The 23,096-nt window shown below is 47.7% G+C and overlaps 1 protein-coding gene across 1 annotated transcript in view; it reads left to right on the plus strand.

The window, feature by feature from the left end:
• Window positions 1–3,472: 3,472 nt before the first annotated feature.
• LOC137430351 (E3 ubiquitin-protein ligase DTX4) overlaps window positions 3,473–23,096 on the plus strand; it is a 115,952-nt gene continuing 96,328 nt past the window's right edge. Inside the window, exon 1 of the mRNA XM_068121155.2 lies at window positions 3,473–4,108. Coding sequence (XP_067977256.1) covers window positions 3,550–4,108 — 559 coding nt within the window. The 5' untranslated portion in view covers window positions 3,473–3,549. The remainder of the gene's footprint in view (window positions 4,109–23,096) is intronic.

Consider the following 23,096-nt stretch of genomic DNA (forward strand, 5'->3'; position numbering starts at 1 on the left):
CTTGTTTTCATTGAACGGTTTCCGTGAAAATTATGTCCAATTTATTTCCCCATAATACAATATGGTGGCCACACCATGTGACCTATGATGTCATAAATTTAATTCTTCACTCAGATCAGGTCATAGATCATGTATATAAAGTTTAAGATTTTTGGATAAGGATTTCACTTCAACTAAGACTGGAATACCACTTCACCAATGACATCATCATAATCACTCGAAATACCCCATGGGAAGTTGATGAGATATACCAAGTTTCAATTTTTTTTGTTGAGCGGTTTAACATTGAACGCAATCTGCAAACCTTGCCTCAATAAAGTCATTGCCATACAGCGAATCAATGAAGGGGAATCCCACGAACGGCAGGACCCTCCTGTCCTTCAATTTCAATAAAGCAATATTTTGGGATCTTTTCCATCCACATTCTAATGCTAACAGAGAGGACACCCAGTTTACTATCCATCTGAGGGATAGCACACACATTGATGAATCACTGTGCCTGTGAAACATCGGGATGACATGAAGTTTATAGCTGGGTCGGGATTCCAACCCAGCCTCAACAGTTCACAGGTGAGTGTGCGTACCTCTAGCCTCGGCTATTCTTTGAGTAGTCCAAATAAATAAGAATAATAAATCACTCGGTGACAATGCTATACTGTTGAGGAGGTGACGAGTAACTTCGCAACCAATCTTTCTCTAATGACGTCATCGGTCACGTGGTTCGGTCGCCATATTTGTTTTAACACAGCCTTAAAAACCATTTTTCTCCGAAATGGCTGAACAGATCGAGGTGAAACATTACATACATGATTGCATACCCATGATGAACAAAAAGTTCCACGACCATGACGTCATAGGTCAAATGGTTTGTCAGCTGTGATTTTTTTGAAGAATAAAGCTTTAAAAAGCCACTCCTCCAGAACAGCTGAACAGATCAAATGGAAACTTCACACATATGTTCCCCATGTTGTCCTTGAATAATTCATACATCACATGGTTTGGTGGATAATTGGATGGAAATATATATATTTTAATTATATCTCTTGAACCACTTCATTGATCAATGTGAAACTTCCTATTCCTATGGACTATCTCTTATCTTCCCCCATCCAAAACCTTGATCTTTTCTACCCCTGCTAATTTCACCCCAATTCCCCTTTTTGAAATACCAACTTCTGTCCTGGAAGTCCTTGGTGTCCTTGTGCTTTATACTTCTCCTCCCCCCCCCCCCCTTCCCATGCCTCCTCCCCCCGGGCCCTCTCCCTTCCACACATCTGATGTTGTGTTTTGCTCTCTCTCCTTGCTCTCGGATGTTGTGTTTATGTGCTTCCCCTTTTCTCCCCATCTTGTCTTCCGCTCCCTCTTTTTGTGTATTTTGTTTGTCTGGTCGATTTATTTGTGAAGTAAATGTTAGCTCTTTCACGAGCCTCGATTCAGTATACAAAAAAAAAAAAAAAAAAAAAAAAAAAAAAAAAAAAAACTTCAAAGTAATGTCGTAGTCTTAAAGTAGAACATGTTTAAAATTTAAACATGATTGGTCTTATGGTCTGGTAGCAAGAGGGTGTTATTTGTTGAAGAAGAAGAAACTCTACTTTATAGTCTTCTCCAGCCATGTGAGTTTTGAATATATCTATTATGTACTGTTTGAAGCCAGTGGCAACCTATCTATTAATTACGCACGTCTATTAATTATGTCCTATCAGAATGTACCTTTTGACACTTTGAACTGCTGAGACCCATTGAACCTTTGAAGAACCAATCTCTGATTGCACTTTCTTGTTGTTTATTGATTTCCTGTGTCTTGGTTTATGAATTTCGATTTTCTTTCAATATAAGAATCTTCAGCCATCAAACTCGGTTTATGGATTTCATTATTAGAGAGCTTCGTAAGCGAACCTCTATGGCAATTGCATGTATATGTAAATCCATTCAAAATTTCACTGTCATTTCCCATTCCCTTGGGAACAAAATTTCATGTTGTCATTTCAAATGTCCCTTCCATGATCCGCCATCTTGTCCCTTCCATGATCCGCCATCTTGCTCACGTGATCTTGCTTTGGTCTGGCGCGACCGATAAATTATTTTCACCTGGTGATTAAAATCAATAAATTACAATACAGTACTGTACAGAACGGATTTTGAATTCGAAACCGCTCATCATTTACGCCAGCTACACCAACTTCTTTTTTCCACCATCTACACCGACTTCAGTTTTCCGCCAGCTACACCGACTTCATTTATAATTCTAAGCACAAGATCAAACAACCTTGCCTAGCTAGGCCTAGGCCTACAGATGTTGCGAGGGCTGCGTACTCGATCGACTGACCATTGTCGACGAAGCTCTCGCTCTACGCAATGCGTATTTTCATATTGATATTACGGTACTAGCAACGGTACCCGCCCTAAGGGCGGGGCTTCAATTGGGAGGCCCAAATGAAAAGGCAAAATATCAGAAATTGAAGGCTTTTTATTTTATTTTAAACGATTCATATAAACATCCGTTAAATCATATCACACATAAATCATCAAAATCTAAACAGTATTTTTAGAATTTCAATAAAAGCCACATCACTGTTCATATCGGTAAATATTATTCCATCGTGTTTCAAATCGTGATCGCGATCTGTTAGCGTATACACCGCCAAAATAGCTATGTGGAATTCTCTCATGTGGAGATTAAACGTCGTTTGAACTTTGGCCGAGGTCATTATTTACTTTTAATGATGTTGATATACGAATGATGTTTAATGATGTTTATATTGGTTTTGGGTCATCCTTTCCGCATATCTCGTGGGATTGTGATTTGGAGAGATGGCCGTGATGGCGGGGAGGGGGTTGGAATTCTCTCAATCAGGGATTCAACCCGTGTCTTTATAAAAAGGTCTTTGTCCGAGGTCACCGAGTCCAATCGGTGCAGCTGTGCAGCGATCGGTGCAGCCGTTTGTGCGGCACCCGGGAAAACAACATCGTCACAATGAAAACATCGTCGCAATGAACGTTATGCGAATGCGAATGTTATGCCGGAGTCCAAGCCTGAGAATGCTGGAGACTAAAGCTGAAATTGGAAAAACAATATAGCCTATTTAGTATTTTACTCCAGGGGATCCCAGGATTAACCACCCAAAATATCGTTGCGATCGGTTCAGTCGTTTTTGCGGTACCTTCGAACGGACAGACGGACAGACAGACGGACGGACATTTGGTGAATTATAGTAAGATCTTTAATTATTAATATTATTATCTTCGTTCTTTCCGAAATATCAAAAGTTTGGCGTCTTATGTCTAAGGCGATGTATAAATGTACAGAGTGCTTACTATTGAAAAAATTTTTTTTTTAAAGGCTAGTAATGAAACTAATAGTAATGGTAATTAAATGGTCATTTATAAACGAAATGTAGAAACTACAGCTAATCTATTGTCATTTTTTTGGAATCATCGTGAAACATTAGTCAACGAATCGATGCGAAAGGGTGACGTCATCACGTACGATTTGCGTCTTTGGACGTCGAGGTTAGCAACCCCGATTAGTGTAGTTGGCTGAAGAGGGCGATGGCGGCTGTGAGCTGCGAAGCTCTGGCCCAGGATTCGCCGTTTATCCCGGTTTATCCCGTTGACGGCGCGGAAACCTCGCTCGACGAGTCTGCAGATGCTGTGGAGAATAACCCTGCATGCGAGGATGCCATTGAACCTGAAGGCGGTAGCATGACAGCGAGCAGGGCCGCGACTCCAGACTCGATTCTGGCTTCAGCACCAGATGCTGCGCCCTCTCTAGGCCCTGATTCAGCGCAGGGGGCCGCGCAGGTTTCCAGTCCGTCTCGGTCTATAGCTCTGGGTACTGTAGGTCCGGGTCCATCGACTCCCGGGCCCAAGACGGTGGACCGTGCACCCGGCGTCCCCGTTGTTGACACCATGTTAGTGGCCGTGTGGGAATGGCTGAGCGAACAGCGCCGATGGCGTCCGTACGGGGCCCGGGTGAGCCGGCACATCGAGGCCGCCCTGGCCGGACCACACGGGTCTCGGGCGGCCGTCGTGCTGGGCCAGGCCGAGCCCGCCCTCGTCGCATACATCGTGGACCTGCAGGCCATGTGCCAGTTCCGGCAGGATACCGGTAGGTGTACCTTTCTGGTGGTGGAGGCCGAAGTTGAAGGTCTAAATGTTTACAATACAAGCGAATGGGCGCAAGGCGGCGCGATGTCCACCTGTGGTCGTTACCTGTTGTCTCATGACGTCTTGATCGATGTTGATGTTGATTCATTAACAATAACAGCTGGTGGAACTATATTAATATTATACAGTTATTATAATCTAGATTAATATTAATAACCCCCCAAAATCAAATAAGCATAAATAAATATTAATAAAACCCAAATAATGACGCATGTGGCTCAACCTCAACATGACGTCACCAGTCAGACGAATGATTTGTTCTGTTTGGACCCGAGAAGTTGATGGATTGTTCGAACGTTGCTCAAGTCCTCGAGATTGAAACACTCAGTTAATCTCAGGTTAATAATAATATTGGACTCTGCGTTCACGTTGACCACAAATGACGTCATCACACAATTACCGGTATTGATTGCTTTGGAGGATTTTTCATTCTCGATCTTTGGAAACGTCAGTTGTACATTGGATGACCTTGCACTGTAATTATCTATATTCTATACTATAAGTATAATTATCACTGGTGTTGGGCTAGCGGCTAGGGTGCCAGCTTCGGATCCTAGGATCCTGGGTTCGAATCCTGGTCGATCGCTGAATTAACGCCAGGGGGGTTGACTCAGCCTGTCATCCTTCCGAGGTCGGCTAATTGAGTACCAGTTCACTGGTAATTCCCTGTGTGTCGTAAAAAGGCGACAAACAGGGTTGGCGGCAGGAAGGGCATCCGGCCGTAAAACATTGCTTCAAAAAGGGGACCAAAAAACAACAACAACCACGGTCCCCGAAAAAGGCCAACCCCCGCTTGCGGGGAAAAATGGCCTCTAAAGGTGTTTTTTTTTTTAAAGTATAAGAGGTGTGTGTGCCTGTGTCTGTGTCGCCGTATTTGTCAGCGATGGCAAACTGATCTTCGTCAAACTTTCAGAGGTTCATGAATGAGGGTCGGGGAGTGTTTTCGGCAAAAAGAGTTTTTGAGGTTAAGTTTTTTGAAAAAATTATTTGGATAAAAAAAAAAAAACATCTCTCTATAGTGACACTGACAGCCTTTCTAGTTTTGTGAAAAGGAATATTTAACCAGAACGGCACTCGGAAGAGAGCATACCTCCACCAGGTGAACAGTTTACGTTTTGTATCCCAGAGTAGACCAGAAAATGACAATACAGAATCACATTTAATCAAAATCAATCACAGGAATCACCATAGGTCCGGTCTTTCATACCCTGATCTACCCCTCACTTTTAACTTGATTTAACCCCTTAAAAAATTACACTAGCTGGATCCGGATCTTCAACAAAATTGATTCGATTCTTCCATGTCAGACACCCAACCGGTCCACCAAGTTTCGTCCAAATCCGTCCACAACATTTTGAGCTATCCCGCTATGTATCGTTTTTGGCCCTATCTCCCGAAGGTGAAGAATCACTTGAAAATTCTAGTATCCGGATCCGAATCTTCACCAAAATCTAATCGTTTCGTCCTTGTCACATTCACTACCTCTCTGCCAAATTTAGTCCGTATCTGTCAACAACTTTTTGAGATATTTTGTTCACAAACGGACAGACATACACACACACAGACAGACAGACAAAGGGACAGACAGACAGGGGTGAAAACACAACCCCCATCCACCTTTGGTGGTGGTGGTAATGATCCCTGACTTCATTCCTTAGTGGATGTATGGAAGTGTTTTAAGACCCGCCAAAAAATAGGATTTTTTTTTTTTCTTTTTGAAAATGAAATCACCGGGCAACGCCAGGTACCCGCACTAGTTGTAAACATAGGAAGTATCCAGACCATTTGAAGAACACCCAGGTCTCATTGCCGCAATGCCTCTTAACGAGCCTTTGTTGAGAAGTTGAGTTCTTTCAACTTTTGCTTTGCTTCCCACAACTTGAATAAACTTGCATGGTTATGGATAGGAATTCAGTTGTGCGACTTTTCATGCATTCCAAGTGCCCAGGGCATGTCTGGAATTATTGAGTGCCATGGAGAGTGATGTTGTTGATGTTTCCCTGTCATTCTTGCGCTCCTTTGAAGTTTTATGTAAGTATAGTCGACACTCCCACCCTTCGGGCAGGAGTCCCATTTTCAGTTTATTGGAGCTCGGGCCGTAGTAATTGCTGGAATATGTGCACCAAAGGAGGAATTCCCTTCTCCCCATGGATGTCAACCTATGTTTGTTTGTCTGTGCTCTTTTGAAACTTTTGAATGCTGAACGCGAAGCAAGGAAGCAGCACGTACCATTTTAAACGTCTTTGGTGTGACTCGGCTGGGGTTTGAACCACCGACGTCCCAAACTCACAGTGGATGCTCCAACCTTGACTTCACCGAGTCTGGTCAGATGATGGCTCTTTAAACCACCGTTTAGAGGCCATTTTTCCCCGCAAAGCGGGGGTTGGCCTTTTCGGGGACCGTGGTTGTTGTTGTTTTTTGGTCCCCTTTTTGAAGCAATGTTTTACGGCCGGATGCCCTTCCTGCCGCCAACCCTGTTTGTCGCCTTTTACTACAAGCAGGGAATTACCAGTGAACTGGTACTCAATTAGCCAACCTCGGAAGGATGACAGGCTGAGTCAACCCCCCTGGTGTTAATTCAGCAATCGACCGGGATTCGAACCCAGGATCCTTGGATCCTAGGCTGGCACCCTAGCCGCTAGCCCAACACCAGGGACGATGATGGCTCTTTGGCATTAAAAAAAGTGTTTTTAACCCAGCAAGGTTCAAATTCTTCATATCAACCATTTAAGGTTCTTGGAGTTTAGACCTTGTACTTCAGGCCCTTTCCCAGCTACCACACAGGTATTGGCCCAACGTCAGCACTACCATTCGCCTACTGTAATTTTGTCCATTTGCCCAACGTTGGCGCTTGTTCTGTCACTTTTATACCATGTGGTTGCCATTGGACCAACGTTGGACTAACGTTGGTAAATAGACGTGGTTTTTATCCACTCTGGACCAAAGATGGAAATCCTCTTGTGACCATTCCAAGCTTTGCCAACGTTGGGTCAACATTGGTGTGCTACCTGGTTTAGGATGTAGCATTGGCATGGTGTGGATCTGGTGGAAGAATGCAAAGACGGGAAATTGTTAAATTGGTTGAGTATCTTCTCTCTTTAACTTGTCTGGTCATCACAAGCCTTCTGTTATTGTGTTATAGTTCAACTCGCCTTTCCTTCTGCCCTCCACAACGTGGACGTGTAATCTGTCTTGGCTACAATCTGGGACTCTTGCCGCTGTACCCATCTGAAATGAGAACCTTAGTGAGGCGAAGATGTATGCTCGCGTGTAATACCTTCGGGCCACTGTTGGCACGGGCGGTTCTCGTAATACCTCCATTGGTTTGTGCATTGTTTGATCCTGAGATCCTTTTTCCATTGTGACTTGATGTAGGATTTTAAAATGTCAGTTTGATCTTGGCCCACAAAGGCTTACAAAGAGGCATTGTGGCAATGAGGCCTGTATGTCATTCATATGCAGTATTTGAACAACTTCCTATTTAAAAAAAATAAAAATTTGTACCTGATCATGAAATGTAATCTTGACCCCTTGCTTTATAATGTGAGGCTTCTTGAAAGCAATTATTGTGGGTTATGATGTCATTGGTGGCCAACTAACAACTCAAATGCAGAGTTAAACAGAGACCTGCAATCGACAGTGTTTCAGGTTCGGCAGGTCTGCTAATTGGCCCCCGTTGAACTTAGTCCGAAAAGGGGGCTTATGGATTGGGTCCCGTCTATCCATCTGTCCGTGCGTGTGCCACAAACATATCTCGGAGATGTACGGACTGATTTTGTTCATACCTCGAAGAAAGACAACACATGATGGTATAGATGTGCATGTCATTTTGTTTCATGATGCAATCAAAGATGGCCGACAAACAGCCATTTTAATTGTATAAAACCGATGTTGAACAGGTCCTCGACCATTTCTCGGACATGCATTTACCAATCTTGTTCAAACCTGGCACACAGACAATGAATGATGGGTTACATGATTGTATGGGTGATGGGAACAGATGCACGCTTTTATTTTTCCGAGATCAGATCCAAAATGGCCGACTGGCGGTTACTTTTGTTTTTGATTTTGTTACTTAAACGTATCCCCAATCATTTCTCGACATGCATACACCGATTTTGTTCAAACTTGGCACAAATACAATACACAAAGAGTGTACATATGCAGAAGTTTTGGTTTTGTAAACTGACCAAAGATGGCTGACTGACGGCCTGGAACTCTGCACAACAAGATTACTAAAACCAGGGGAGCCATGACATTTTATGTCTTTTTCCTCTTGTTACCCTCGCCAGAGGAGAGGGTATTGCATTTGAGTCCGTTTGTTTGTCTGTTTGTCTGTTTGTCTGTAGTATGTTGGTTGGTTGGTTTGTCTGTTTGTCTGTCTGTGTGCAGTACTACGTCTACATCGTTGCACATAGCATCACCATACTTTACACACGTTTGTCTTGCCCTGTAATAGACTGTGCCCAATTTTTAACTCTCTCGGCCCAAGGCCTCCATTATGACGTCATAATTCGATAATTCGACAAGTACAAAACTTCATCCAATCAAGATGCAATTTCTTGAGCGCCATGTCGGCATATATTGGAGAATTCTTTTTAATGATAACGCCATCAGTCACGTGGTTCGGCCGCCATCTTGGAAAAACCAAAAAACTTTGCACCTCTATATCTCTGAAAGTACTGAATAGAAAAAATTGAGACATGGCTCATTGTAAAGAACTCTCCATGTGGAATAAAATATGTTAATGATGATGTCATAGGTGCCTCCATTATGATGTCATAATTCGACAAGTACAAAACTTCATCCGATGAAGATGAAATTTCTTGAGCGCCATGTCGGCATAAATTGGTGGAGAAAAAAAAATGATGACGTCATCGGTCGCGTGGTTCGGCCGCCATATTTGTTTTAACACAAAAGCCTTAAAAACCACTGAAAATACATCCTGGCGAGGGTTTGAAATCTCCGATCGCTCTTTTTCTTGTTATATTTGTGCTGTATACTTCATGGATGGGTTTTTGAAATACGAGCAGAAGCCTGTGATTAAAAAAAAAAGCCACAATATGAAAAAGAAAAAAAGGAAGCCATTTTTCTTGCACTTGTTGAAATATAAAATGGGAGGTTATATATTTCTTTACACCAAAATCAAAAATATTTTGGGAGTGATTGTGGCAGCAGCTTGTTGCCTATACACTGCCCAGGTTCAATTTTTTTTTTGTCTGAATGAAACAATTGCAATTTTCTCAGAAGTGTGGATTAACTTTAAGCAGCTTTTTCTGAATCTTTGTTTTCTCTCTGAGGAGTGTTTCTGTGTTTTAGGGTGGGGCAGATGGCATTAGCCGTGTGTGTGTGTGTGTGTGTGTGTGTGTGTGTGTGTGTGTGTGTGTGTGTGTGTGTGTGTGTGTGTGTGTGTGTGTGTGTGTGTGTGTGTGTGTGTGTGTGTGTGTGTGTTCGCCCCACGCCCAGCGCAGAGTCCCAGCATGTCTCATGCCCAGCTCAGACGTTCCATCAAAGCACAGTGGTGCCTACCTGGGAAACTTCCTTTGAGACATCCTTAAAAAGCAAATAATAACAGAGGTTTTTTTCACAATGTCGTGGGATTCCCCGAATTACTCAGACCCTTATAATTATGACATAGCTTTTCTGGTGTGATCCCTGGTTGAGTCTTTAAAGAGAAAATAGTTGGAAACAGACGGCTGCCTTGATCACTCCAAAAACAAAAAAATAACCTGCCTCGCGTTGGAAGCAAAAACATGTTCACTGCCTATGTGCATATATAATCCATCGATGGTGGTGTTTATATAACTCAGATAGATTCTAGTTGTGCTTTATACCAGAGGTTTGAAGCATGAGGTCTATACCATTACAAAGGCCCATGACGCGATCTGTTCCAACCTTTCGATATTTGATCATCATTTTAGCAGCCCTATTGGTCGTTTTACGCTGAACGGAAACGTTATAGGGAGGTAATGGCAATTGTGAATATGACTGCTCCGAATAAATTTTGCCTTCACATAAGACCAACATGGTGGCCGAATTATGCCCTTAATGAGCAGAAGAAATGTTACACACAAACATATTGTTGCGAATATGGAATTTGGCCTCCATATCCGCTTGTAAATATTCCCCTATTTTCTCCAATACTCCCCAACTTTCCCCAATCCCCCATTCCCTAGTCCCATTGCATGTAAATAACAATCAGTAGAGCCGACCTTCCCCTTATTCCCCCATTAAATGTCGTGCCCAGGTCCACCGCACCACACGTAGACAACTTTCGGACATCTTCCTAGTTATTCTTAATCTATGTCAGTTAAGGCCTCGTCTCCATTAATTATGACTCTTCGTTGCACCAGAATGTGATTATATGGCATCAGTAGTGAGTTTAGGACCTTTCCCATACCTCCTTCCATCTTCTTCCCCAACAATTACAACAACAACAGAGGAGATGGCGGCGGAGCGGGGGAGGATGCGTCCTCACACCGGCTCGATTAGCGCCATAGACCATGCGCTCCACGGGGTTACCACGAAGGGGCTCCTTGTCAGCTCCTCGTCAAGGGCGGAGCCTGGTAAACCCCCCGCACGCACCCAATGAGAAGCAACGTGCCGATTCCACGAGGCGGAGCTAACGAGCCGAGGGCGTGTCACTCCCCGCCGGATATACGCGGCCCCGCGCCGGATGTGACGTCAGATGCGCCTCAGCTTGGAGAGAGAAGCCACCGCCACCCCCAGCGCGACGAGACCTCCCCGCATCTTTGGACCGGACCGGACCGTACTGGACCCTGCTTTGAGCCAAGAGTGCACCTTGAGCCATCGATACCCGCTGTCCTTTTCATCAACCCCCGTGTGAGTCAGCCTTGTCCCGTTTGTCTGTCGTCTGTCCGGGGTTAATATAAGAGTGTGTCTAAGTGCCTGTCTTTCTGTGATTATAACTCTAGCCCCTGTAATCTGACCTTTCCGTACGAATATAATCTCCTCCGGAGGTCTTGAGAACTGAACCCTTGGTGTCGTATTGTGTTATTGTAATCCAGCCGGGTGTCTTCTTTTTCTTATTGAGCCAGCATCGCGCGACTAGTCAACGTTCGGGCACAATCGGGTAACTTGTGCAGACGTGGTCATACCATAAAACCGCTCGGTAAATAACATCCAAGCCACGTCTGTAACAATTGGTGTCGAGGAGTGGAATTCGAACCCGGGACTAAATTTATTAGGCCCAAATTGGTAACAAGTAGAATCGATTCGGAGCGCGTTTCCCGCGCGAAATTATAACGGCGAAATTTGAATTTGTTTTACGAAAATAAAATAAAAAACCGAATTTTGAAAGTCGCGCTATGGCGGGTCAAGACAGCTGGGGTCCGGTAAAGGAGAGTGAGGTAGGGTCGATCCAGGACCAAATTGAGGGACAAGAGGAGAGCGAAGCAGTGAGGGCGGCAGGTTCGCAAAATAGCGCCGTCACGCACGAAGTAGCGGGCGCGCAAAAAGGCGCCTCGCACGAGCGTGCGGTAGCCGAGCCGGCTGTATCAGCGAGCTTTAACATGCAGCCGATTGACATGCAGGCCCTCATTGCGCAGTTACAGGCAGCTGTACAGATGAGTATGGGGAGCCAAATTGAGCGATTGGGTGAGCGGTTGGGGAACCGGATGGATGCTCAGGGTGAGCGATTGGAGGACCAAATGGGGGTAATGGGGAACCGGATGGATGCTCAGGGTGAGCGATTGGAGGGCCAAATGGGGGTAATGAGGGACGAAGCGAGGGGTACCAGTGAGGGGTTAGACAATAATTTTGAGGAGTTAGACAAGAAATTTGGGAAGTTAGACAATAATTTTGAGGGGTTAGACAACGGGATAAAAGAAGTGAAAAATGGGTTAATGGGGGTAGAAAATAGAATGGCTGCCCAGGAGAATCAGATAGAGGGAGTGAAAGATGGGTTAGAGGGGTTAGAAAACAGTATGGAAGGCAAATTGAGGGACATGAGGGACCAAGCGGAAAGGGAAGTTAAACAAATGGAGCAGCAGATAGAGGGGGTCAGAATAGGGGTAGAAACCAAACTGGATGCTCACAGGGAGGAAATGGAGCAGATGAGGGTGGCATCTGGGCAGGAGATGCAAGTGATGGGAGAAGAGATCAGAAGAGGAGTGAGTGAGGAGGTCGGAGGAGTGCGCGAGGAGGTGAGGCACTGTAAGGAGCGCATGGAGAAAGAGGTGAGAAAGGGGACTGTAAAATTGCAAGGTGGTATAGAGGAGTTGACGCTGGGAGTAGAACAACTGACAGTGGGACAAAAGGAGTTGGGGGACCAGGTAAAGAAGAACACAGCGGTAATAGAGGGTTTAAAATCGACACAGAAGGAGATGAAAAAGGACGTAGGGGTAATTAAAAAAGAGTGTCAGACGGTACATGAGGACCTGACGAGGAAAATGGACAAGGTGGTAGAGGTAATGGAGGTTAAAGAGCGGGAGGTGCGGGAGCACATAGAAAAAAATAAAGTGGAGTTAGAGGAAGAACTTAAAGGGGCGCACGAAGAGATGAAGGAGATGAAGCAAAAATTAGAAGAAGTGGAAGAAGGGGTGAGCGAAATTAAAAAGCGACGGAGAGAGGATAAGAAAGAGATAAAAGAGGAGGTAAAAGAATTGGTCCAGAGTCTGTGTTCGGATCGTGATGATGTGCTCATTAACCGGATGAGGGATTCGCAGGTGATGGAGGAGAAGCGAAGAGAAAGAGGACCCGGTGTAAGTGGTGACCAATATGGTCGTGCGTATGATGCGCCAGGTGATTTAATAAGCTTGGGGGTCGAGATAGACCCGGATGTTCGTGAGAGGCCAAGAGTGAGGTGTATGGCTGGTCCGGAGGGTATGGAACGAGAGGTGCGAGGTGTGGGTGAGCAAGGTTGTGGTGGTGGTGGTATGGAATGGGTAGCGGGTTGCGGAGGTGTGACCCATGCATCGACACCAACAGGGGTAGTTGTTGGAGGGACCGGGGAGGCACGAGAGCCCCTTGGGGGTAGTGTACTGTGGGGGCCCGGCCGGTTCGGCCCCGCGCTGACCCCGCAAGGGGCCCGGCAGGCGGGCAACGACTCACATACGAGGTGGTCCCACAAGGTCCCACTCGCGCCGTATGACGGCAAGAGTGATCTACGCGCGTACCTGGCGCAGTTCGACTGTGTGTGTAAGGGCAACAGTTGGTGGTGAGGCACGTGGTTGGGTGTGCGAATGAGGGCACACCTGTGATTGTCACAGAGGAGGTGACCGAGGAGGGGGTGCGAAGCGGTGTATTGGTGAGGTGTGCGAGCAACGAATGTGTGCCAAAGTGTTCGGTGGTCAGGTGTGTGACCAAGGCTGTGAGTGGAATGGGTGTGCCTGGGTGTGTAAGGAACGGCACGAGGAGCATGGAAACGGCTGGATGTGTGAGCAAGGAACGGGCTGCGGGGTGTAAGCGTCCAGGTGAAGCATCGACGTTAGACGGGATAGAGTTTAGAACGACTTATAGCCGAATCGGGCCCTCGGTGCGTGCTGGGCCTCGCTTTGAACGGCCGCATCCGTGCTCCACTAGGCGGAGCTGGCAGCCCGATAGAAAGGGTCGTCATGGCGACCACTTTTTGGTGAGACGTGCCGGCAGGTCGAGATCGGGACATTGGATGGCTCCACGCCGAGGTGATGCGTGGGATCTCGGCACGGGTAAGCCTCCGTCCCTGCCCCGAGTGCCGGACGCATCCAGCCGCCGGCACAAAACAACCAGCATCCATTGCTTGGCTTTACGAAGCCAGGCTTTGGACAGGAATTGGCGCACCGAGAGGCAGTAGTGAGTAGACTGGGTGATGAGGTTAGTGTATTGGACCCAAAATTAGAGAAAAAAAACAAAATTTGATGATTGGCAAGGGATTGGCAGTAGTGATTGGCAGATGATGGGCAGTGATTGGCAAATTTTTGATTTATTGAAATTTGATGTGCAAAATTGGTAGTGAGAGACCCCCGATGTGGTGGGATGGCAAACCCACCACCCTTCCCATGGGTGGGGCAAAGGAGCAATAGTTTATGGGGTATATGGCAGTGAAAACTAGCCCGGGTGGGTTAGGATATTGTGTGTAGGGATCTAGAAGATGACATTAGGTAACGTTAAGATTAGTTAGTGACTGATACCTGTAGTGGGGACGCAGGTAGATTAGTATGGATGATAATGACGAGGGAGCGCAATAGTTTAAAGGGACGACTGGGAAGCGCAAGTTTCAGAAGGGAGTAGTTAGCTGAGATGATGCCGTGTGTGTGAGAATTGAACAGGTGTGATTGCACAGGTGTGCAACTGGACAGGTGTGTGGAGCAGTGTATGAGTAGTGAGTGTGTGGATCAGCGCGAATGCGCTTGGGGAGAGAAGGGTGCAGGTGGCACCAGGTGTGAGAGCACAGGTGTGCAAGTACAGGTGTGTGGAGAGAGTTGGAGTAAGTGGTACGGAGTGGTGTGCATGGTGCGAAGGTGTGAATGGGGGAAGAGTGGACCCCCATCACGGATACCCGGGGCGGGTAGTGTAAGTGTTAGGTAGAGGGTACAGGTAAATTGTGGTTGGATATTGGCATCTGTGGTGCGGTTGCAGAATGGTGTTGTGAATGGGTGCATTAGTGTTGTGGAAATGGCGGGGCGTGTAGCCTGTTAGTGTGTGTAGTTGGTTGGGCACTCCACCACTGTGAGGATGTCGGCCAGGTGAGGCCGCAGGTGGGCTCTGGGAGCCGGTAGAGTTGTGGATGGGGCCCGAGGATCCGGAGGATGGACCCGGGTAGCCCAGTGCCAGAGAGGGCACGGAGTGGGGAGAGCGCCAGAGGGCCTTCCCCAGGTAGATAGGTTAGGGTAAGGAGCAGGTAAGCTCGGAGGCAACTACAGTGGTGGAGGTGTGCAGGTGGGTAGACCCACTGGGAGAGGTACACGTCGCAGCCCAGAAATTGTACGAGGGCACCGGGAGATGAATCGGGGGAGTGAGACCCCAAATTGAAGAGCACCACAGTTTGGCCAATGGGAATTGGTTTTTAGAACCCATAGTGTAAGAGGGCCAATGGTTTGGCCGGAGAAAGACCCCGGGTAGTGTAAAGTTGTTAAAGTCATTTAGGAAATAGTTAGGATTGATGAACCTGTCGCACCATACGCAGCCACTTACCTGTGGTGATGATGATGACTCCACACCTGTGTTTTCTTTGGTTGTGTTGCAGAAATGAGAATTGCTGTGAGGATTTGTGAGACGCATCACGACGTGGATGAGACATTGGGGTGATTCCATCTCTCCCTCCCTAGGAGGGACTGATGATGAATTGGTAATGGCAAATTTTGATGTTGAGTTGAAAATGGCAAATTTTGATGAGAGTTGAAAATGGCAAATTTGATTGGTTAGGAGGGAGAGAAGACGAATTTGGTTTATGGGAGGAACGGGGAAGACAGTAGGGATGTTTGTTGATTTGTAAAGTAGATGTTTATGGGTAGTGTTGTGTTGTGTGGATACAGTAAGGGGTAAGGGAGGGGCCATGTAGGTTACCTGGTGGGGGGGGGGGGGCGTACGATAGGAACGTACCTGTCTCACCTGGTTCCCATGTGCCCCCAGTGTGCATTACCTTATATTGCGTGCACTTTTGCGCCCTTACCACCTTACTCACTTGTTTCTTCTTTTGTCTCCCACCTCCGAGGATCTGGCTTTGGGGTAGAGAGAGAGGAGAGAGAGGTGCTGGCTGCACAGTTGTGGGCCTGCACTTTCGCTGTTTGCTGCCGGGATCGATACACCATATGGACCGCAATGTTTGTGGCCACCCACAATGGACCGCAGTTCGTTTGCGGCCAAGCACCACCCGGGGATGGACCTATGGATCAACGTGGCACCTATGCCATACAGGTGAACCACTAATAGTTAACACCACCAAGTGCACCACAAGAAGAGCAAGAGACACCTGCAGGGTTAGGGGTTGTCGAATTTATTTTTATTCCAATGAACAATGGTGACTGCACCGATTGGTGGTGGGGTGGTGCTTTTGATGCTGGGAAAGGGTGCTCTGCACGTTATTAAAGGCCGTCGGCCACAGAGCACTCGTGGGTTGGTGTATCGATGTTGGCAAGCGCGCTCTCTCTATGCATAACATCTGCATGTGTTCCTCCAAAAACAGGTCCTGGATCGTAGTGTAGATATCAGCGTAATCTTGTAAATAATGCTCCCTACCGGCTGTATGTTTAGTTTGAGAATTCTTTCCGGATTCGGTTATCCTGTGGGTGTGTTTCTGTGAGGAGAAGGGTGCAACGTCGCAGGGGGACATATTTACTCATTTGTGAATATCTGTAAAACTGTCGCACTCAGGGTAGAGTTAATAGTAGAGGGAACTACATTGCGTGCCACACTAAAGTAGGTAAAAATTTATCGGGTCGGGACGCCCCGAGGGTAGAGAAGGGTGCAATGTTGCGAATATGGAATTTGGCCTCCATATCCGCTTGTAAATATTCCCCTATTTTCTCCAATACTCCCCAACTTTCCCCAATCCCCCATTCCCTAGTCCCATTGCATGTAAATAACAATCAGTAGAGCCGACCTTCCCCTTATTCCCCCATTAAATGTCGTGCCCAGGTCCACCGCACCACACGTAGACAACTTTCGGACATCTTCCTAGTTATTCTTAATCTATGTCAGTTAAGGCCTCGTCTCCATTAATTATGACTCTTCGTTGCACCAGAATGTGATTATATGGCATCAGTAGTGAGTTTAGGACCTTTCCCATACCTCCTTCCATCTTCTTCCCCAACAATTACAACAACAACAGAGGAGATGGCGGCGGAGCGGGGGAGGATGCGTCCTCACACCGGCTCGATTAGCGCCATAGACCATGCGCTCCACGGGGTTACCACGAAGGGGCTCCTTGTCAGCTCCTCGTCAAGGGCGGAGCCTGGTAAACCCCCCGCACGCACCCAATGAGAAGCAACGTGCCGATTCCACGAGGCGGAGCTAACGAGCCGAGGGCGTGTCACTCCCCGCCGGATATACGCGGCCCCGCGCCGGATGTGACGTCAGATGCGCCTCAGCTTGGAGAGAGAAGCCACCGCCACCCCCAGCGCGACGAGACCTCCCCGCATCTTTGGACCGGACCGGACCGTACTGGACCCTGCTTTGAGCCAAGAGTGCACCTTGAGCCATCGATACCCGCTGTCCTTTTCATCAACCCCCGTGTGAGTCAGCCTTGTCCCGTTTGTCTGTCGTCTGTCCGGGGTTAATATAAGAGTGTGTCTAAGTGCCTGTCTTTCTGTGATTATAACTCTAGCCCCTGTAATCTGACCTTTCCGTACGAATATAATCTCCTCCGGAGGTCTTGAGAACTGAACCCTTGGTGTCGTATTGTGTTATTGTAATCCAGCCGGGTGTCTTCTTTTTCTTATTGAGCCAGCATCGCGCGACTAGTCAACGTTCGGGCACAATCGGGTAACTTGTGCAGACGTGGTCATACCATAAAACCGCTCGGTAAATAACATCCAAGCCACGTCTGTAACAATATGTACCAATCAGCGTATTATATATACTCGTGTGACTCGGCGCGCTCCACGCGCCCCACCACCCGTCGTTTCAGAGAGGTAAGCATCTTTGACTATTTCGGTGTCTTTTTGGCTTCATGGTGTTTTGGGTCTTCAGGGCCATTTAGGTCTTCAGGGTATTTTGGGTCTTTGAGGTGTTTTGGGTCTTCAGGGTCTTTGGTGTCTTCAGAGGCTTTCGGGTCTTAAGGGTCTTTGGTGTCTTTTGGGTCTGCGGGGTCTTCAGGGGCTTAAGGTTCTTTTGGTTCTTCTTGGTCTTTAAGGGTCTTTGTGTCTTTTTGGTCTTTGGGGTGTTTTGAGTCTTCGAGGTGTTTTGGGTCTTCGGGGTGTTTTGGGTCTTCGGGGTGTTTTGGGTATTTGAGGTGTTTTGGGTCTTCGGGTATTCAGGGTCTTCGGGTATTCAGGGTTTTGGGTATTCAGGGTCTTCGGGTGTTTTGGGTCTTCGGGTGTTTTGGGTCTTCGGGTGTTTTGGGTCTTCAGGTGTTTTGTGTCTTCAGGTGTTTTGGGTCTTCGGGTATTCAGGGTCTTTTTAAGCCTCAGGGCCTTGAAGGTTATTTTGGGTCTTTGGGGTCTTCAGGGGTCTTGGTGGTCTGAAGGGTCTTGGGGGAATTAAAGGGTCTCAAAGGTATGAGGTGTCTCAGCAGTCTTAATGCAATTAAGAGGGTTAATTAAGAGGGTGGTAATTTTTTTTGAAGAAGAAGAAGACGTAGTCGCACATAAACATACATACATACATAGCGAACCATATACGTTTGCTCTATTATAATAAGACATATTGTTACGGACACGACTTATTAAGATGTTATGCTGGGCCGAGCGGAATGGCCGCCGTGTTCGCACAGTTTACCCGATTACACTCGAACGTTGGCCAAATCGCGCTATGCTAAATCAATGAAGGAAAGGACACAACGGCTGGGATTAAGGCAACGACACAAAGGGTACAGTTCTCAAGACCTCCGGAGGAGGATATAATATTGGTTATGCAGAACGGTTAGATTACACGGCAAGAGGTAAAGCACAGCAAGACGGGCACTTAGACACAGTCTTATCTTATTCCCGACAGACCACAGACAAACGGGACAAGACTGACTCACACGGGGATTGATGGCAGGGGAGGGCAGGCAGTCGATAGCTCAAGGTGCACCTTGGCTCAGGGGCAGAATCGACCCGGTCCGGTCTAGAGATGCGGGGAGGTATCGTCGCGCTGGAGGTGGCGTCCTTTTCTCTCCAAGCTGAGGCGCATCTGACGTCACCTCCGTCTTCCTGCGCATGTCCAGCGGGGAGTGACACGCCCTCGGCTCGTTAGCTCCGCCCCAGATGGAATCGGTCCGCCGCTTCTTATTGGGTGCGGGGGGTTACCGGGCTCCGCCCTTGACGAGGAGCTGACAGTGAGCCCCTGCGTGGTAACCCCGTCAGAGCACATGTTCAATGGCGGCTAACCAAGCCGGAGTGAGGACGCACACTCCCCGCGCCGCCGCCGCTGTTGTTGTTGTTGGTGTTGTTGTTCCATGAGGAAGAGATGCGGGGAGGTATTGGGAGGTCCTAAACTTACTAATGGTGCCATACAATCACATTCTGGTGCAACGAAGAGTCAGAATTAATGGAAACGAGTCCTTAACTGACATAGACTAAGAATAACTAGCAAGATGTCCTATAGTTGTCTACGTGAGATGCGGTGAACCTGGGCACGATATTTAATGGGGGAAAAAGGGGAAGGTCGGGGCTACAGAGTGTTGTTTACAGACAATGGGACTAGGGAATGGGGGATTGGGGATAGTTGGGGAGTATTGGGGAAATAGGGGAATATTTACAAGCGGATATGGATGGAGGCCAAATCCCATAATTAAGAGGGTGGTAATTTTTTTTGAAGAAGAAGAAGACGTTGTAGTCGCACATAAACATACATACTGTTATGAATTTGGTAGAGCAATATCTAGAGCTAGGTAGATCTGAATAGGTAGGTATTCGGCTGTCGTGACAGGGACTCTACATGTAATAAGTTCTTGATGTTTAGGCGTTTGTCGGGGTAAGATGTATGATTGTGGATCTACCTGGAGGTCCGAGTGTTAAATAGTGAGGGATTAAAGGTAACGCCCCTGTGAGTCTCACCTGGTAGTCAAACCTCTGTCCATTATGGCACTGCAAACCACATAAACATTAGTTAGGTCCTTAGCGCAACATTAAATAATTCCCTTTCCCTGACATTGACTTCGTAATAAATAGACAGGAAACCAGGCCAAAAACACCGCCACGGTTGGCCGCCGCCGTTCGCACCTCAAAGGCCTACCAACCTCGCTGGCACGTGTTACAAAACGACCGCGGGGGGGGGGGGGTCGCGGACGGGAGATGTCAGGAGTCGCATGCCGCAGAGGGCGTGACCTGGGCGAGTTGGGAGGCTGTGATTGGCTGAGGAGTGCGCCAATGGGACGTCATCGGCCACCAATATATGCGACGGTCGGACGCCATTTTCGAGGCAGACGGAGTCGACGCAGGCAGACACCAGAGAGTTCGTAGGAGTTGGTTGGAGCACACAGTCGACGCAGAGACACAGTTGGTGGAAAAGCTCCCCGAAGGCAGTTGGTGGAAAAGCTCCCCGAAGGCAGTTGGTGGAGAGTTCGTTCACACACCGAGCACACCAAGCCCACAGAGCACGCGGCAGTTCGCAGCAGTTCGTTGCAAGTCGAGCCCTCCGTTGAACCATTGGTGCACGGGCCTTGTGGAGATCGTCCTCGTGTGAAGCTGCTGGCCACGCGCCGGGCGCGTGGTGCTTGGAGCGGGGCCTCGTAGAGCTTGGAGCGAAGGACCTGGTGGTGTGCGATCGGGCCAAAAGGAGCGGTGTTGGACGGCCGCCACCAAGACGACGAAAGACAGATAAGCCGCATCCGCGTACATTTGAACGACGTGACGTGTTATTTTTGTATTCATAATCTCCCTCGTATCGTGTTTGCTGTCAGTCGTGTGGGGACGTCCCGATTTAGAGTTATTAGATTTACCGGCGCGGCTTTTTCACTGTATTACTATTCGATAATAAATCCTTATATTATTTTCTATATATATATCTGAACGCAGTTTTCCTGGGTGTTTGATTTTAATAGATAAGGTTGCGGAGCCTTCGCTGTGTCCCGCCATTCCGCGCGTTTGTGTTGAACTTGAATCCGCCATTGAGTTTCGCCTCGGGAGTTAAAGTCTCGCAAATCGGCCATCCGTAACTGTGGTGTTAATCACAGTTGCGTAACAAGTGGTGTCAGGAGTGTAGGATTTGAACCCGTCGGACAAATTTTTTTTGTCCGCGGCGAGACATCGACACGGTCGGACAAATTTTTTTGTCCGCGGGGCGACATCGACACGGTCGGGCGTACATTGCGCTCGACGTTCGAACGCAAAAATTTTTATAGTTGAGGCGGAGAAATTTGATAATCAATTGGGCAAACGGAGCGCGATATCGCGTCTTCGTCAAATTTAAATTGTGTTTCAGGAATTATTAAAATAAATACGCGCGCGGGGAACGACCTTCCGAAAAGCGGATGTCGGAGGTCGACGAAATGGAAGTACGCAGCGAGGCCTCCGTCAGCGTTGGGAGTGAGCCGGAAATAGGGGAATTTGATGCAGAGGTGAGCCTTGGAACCTCCCTCGTCCCGAGCACCAACTTATCCCCCTCCCCTACCGGGGAGTCGGGAACAAATGGGACGGCCCCGAGAGACGACCAGGCTTTAATGAAATTTTTAAAGGAATTAATGGAAGGGATGGAAAATAACATAAAAAAAGAGATGGGAGGAATGGAAAGAAAAATGGAGTCCCAGGGGAAGGAATGTAGGGAAGGAATGAAGGGAATGAGTAATGATATGGGAGAAATGAAAAGCAAAATGGAGTCCCAGGGGAATGAATGGAGGGAAGGACTGAAGGACATGAGTGACCAAATTAATGGATTGAAAGGGGAAATGAATGCTCAGAACGAGCAATTGGAGAACAGAATTAATGCCCAAACAAAAAACATGGAGGGGCAAATGGATAGATTGAAGGAGGGTTTGAAAGAACAGATCGAAGGGATGGACAGCAAAATTGAGGGATTGGAGGGAAAAGTGAATGAACGAATGAATGAACAAATGAAAGAGAGGAATGAAGAATTGGAAGGAAAAATTGGGGAAATGGCACAACAGCTGGGGAAACGAATTGAGGGCATAGAAGGGAGTGTGCAAAACCAAATTACGGGCAGACTGGGGGAATTGGAGGATAAAGTAGAAACTAGAGGGGGGGGGGGAGATGGAAAAAGCCATAGGGGTGGCAAGTGAATCGATACGGACAGAATTAATGTCAAAAATAGAGGAGGGCGTGACCCAGGCTGTCCGGAGGGGGGAAGCGTTGGAGGGTCGAATTGATAAAGCAAATGGGGACCTGGAAGGCTATCGGGGCCGGGTGGATGCCAGAATGCTACAGCAGAGTGAGGAATGGGGACTGCTCAACCGACAGGGGGGCAAATTGGCCGAGGAGGTGAGGGGGTTGGAAACCCGCATAAAAGAGCAGGAGCAAGGGTTAATTGAGAAAGGCCTGTGGGGGCCACTAATGGATAATGAAAGGGTGAGTGATTTTATGCAGGAGCGACTGGAGATCTGGGACAATACCATCAAGAAGGAGGTTGGTCGGGTTCAAGAGAGCCTGAAGGAAGAGGTGAGTAGGTCGGTTAAACATCTTCAGGACCAGATTAAGGTGACCCAGGAGACCCTCACCACGAGCCACATTTGGACACCAGAGGCTCCGAAACGGAATACCCAGTTGGGGGGGTGTTTTGGCCCCGGACTGGATTTGGACAGAGAGGAATCGGGGAATAGAGTCTCTGGAAAAACTCCCCCTCGTACATTTTGACGGATCAGGGAGCCTCGAGGCTTTCCTGACACAAGTTGAGTGCGTGTCTCAGCTCAATGGTTGGGGAGAGCGGGAGCGCATGGGGAATCTGGTGGCGACACTGCGTGGGTCAGCCGCCGACGTGTTAAACGTAGTCCCAGAGGGAATATTGACCAGCAAGGCCATTTGTGAGGCCTTGAATAACAGGTACGGGACAGGCGCAAGGTGCGACCTAGTCAGGGCACAGCTGCTGCATCGCAGGCAAAAGCCTAATGAGACGTTGCAGGAGCTGGCCCAGGATATATACCAATCTGTGAGGATAGCATACAGGGACCTACCAGCACAGGCGTGGGACAAGCTGGCGATAGAAAAATTTATGGCGGCTCTCCCTGATCCTGAGGTCCGGACGTTGGTGGAGTTACAGGACCCACCCACGGTGCACCGGGCAGCGGAATGCGCGGCGAGACTGACCTTTTTGAGGAGGTCGAACCGCGCATCGGAGAGGGCACCTGTGACGGTACGGCAGGCCGAGGTGCGGGATCAGGAAAAGCCAGAGGATGA

Source organism: Myxine glutinosa, chromosome 6 (assembly GCF_964187855.1).
Source record: "Myxine glutinosa chromosome 6, kmMyxGlut1.1, whole genome shotgun sequence".
Taxonomy (NCBI): Eukaryota; Metazoa; Chordata; class Myxini; order Myxiniformes; family Myxinidae; genus Myxine; species Myxine glutinosa.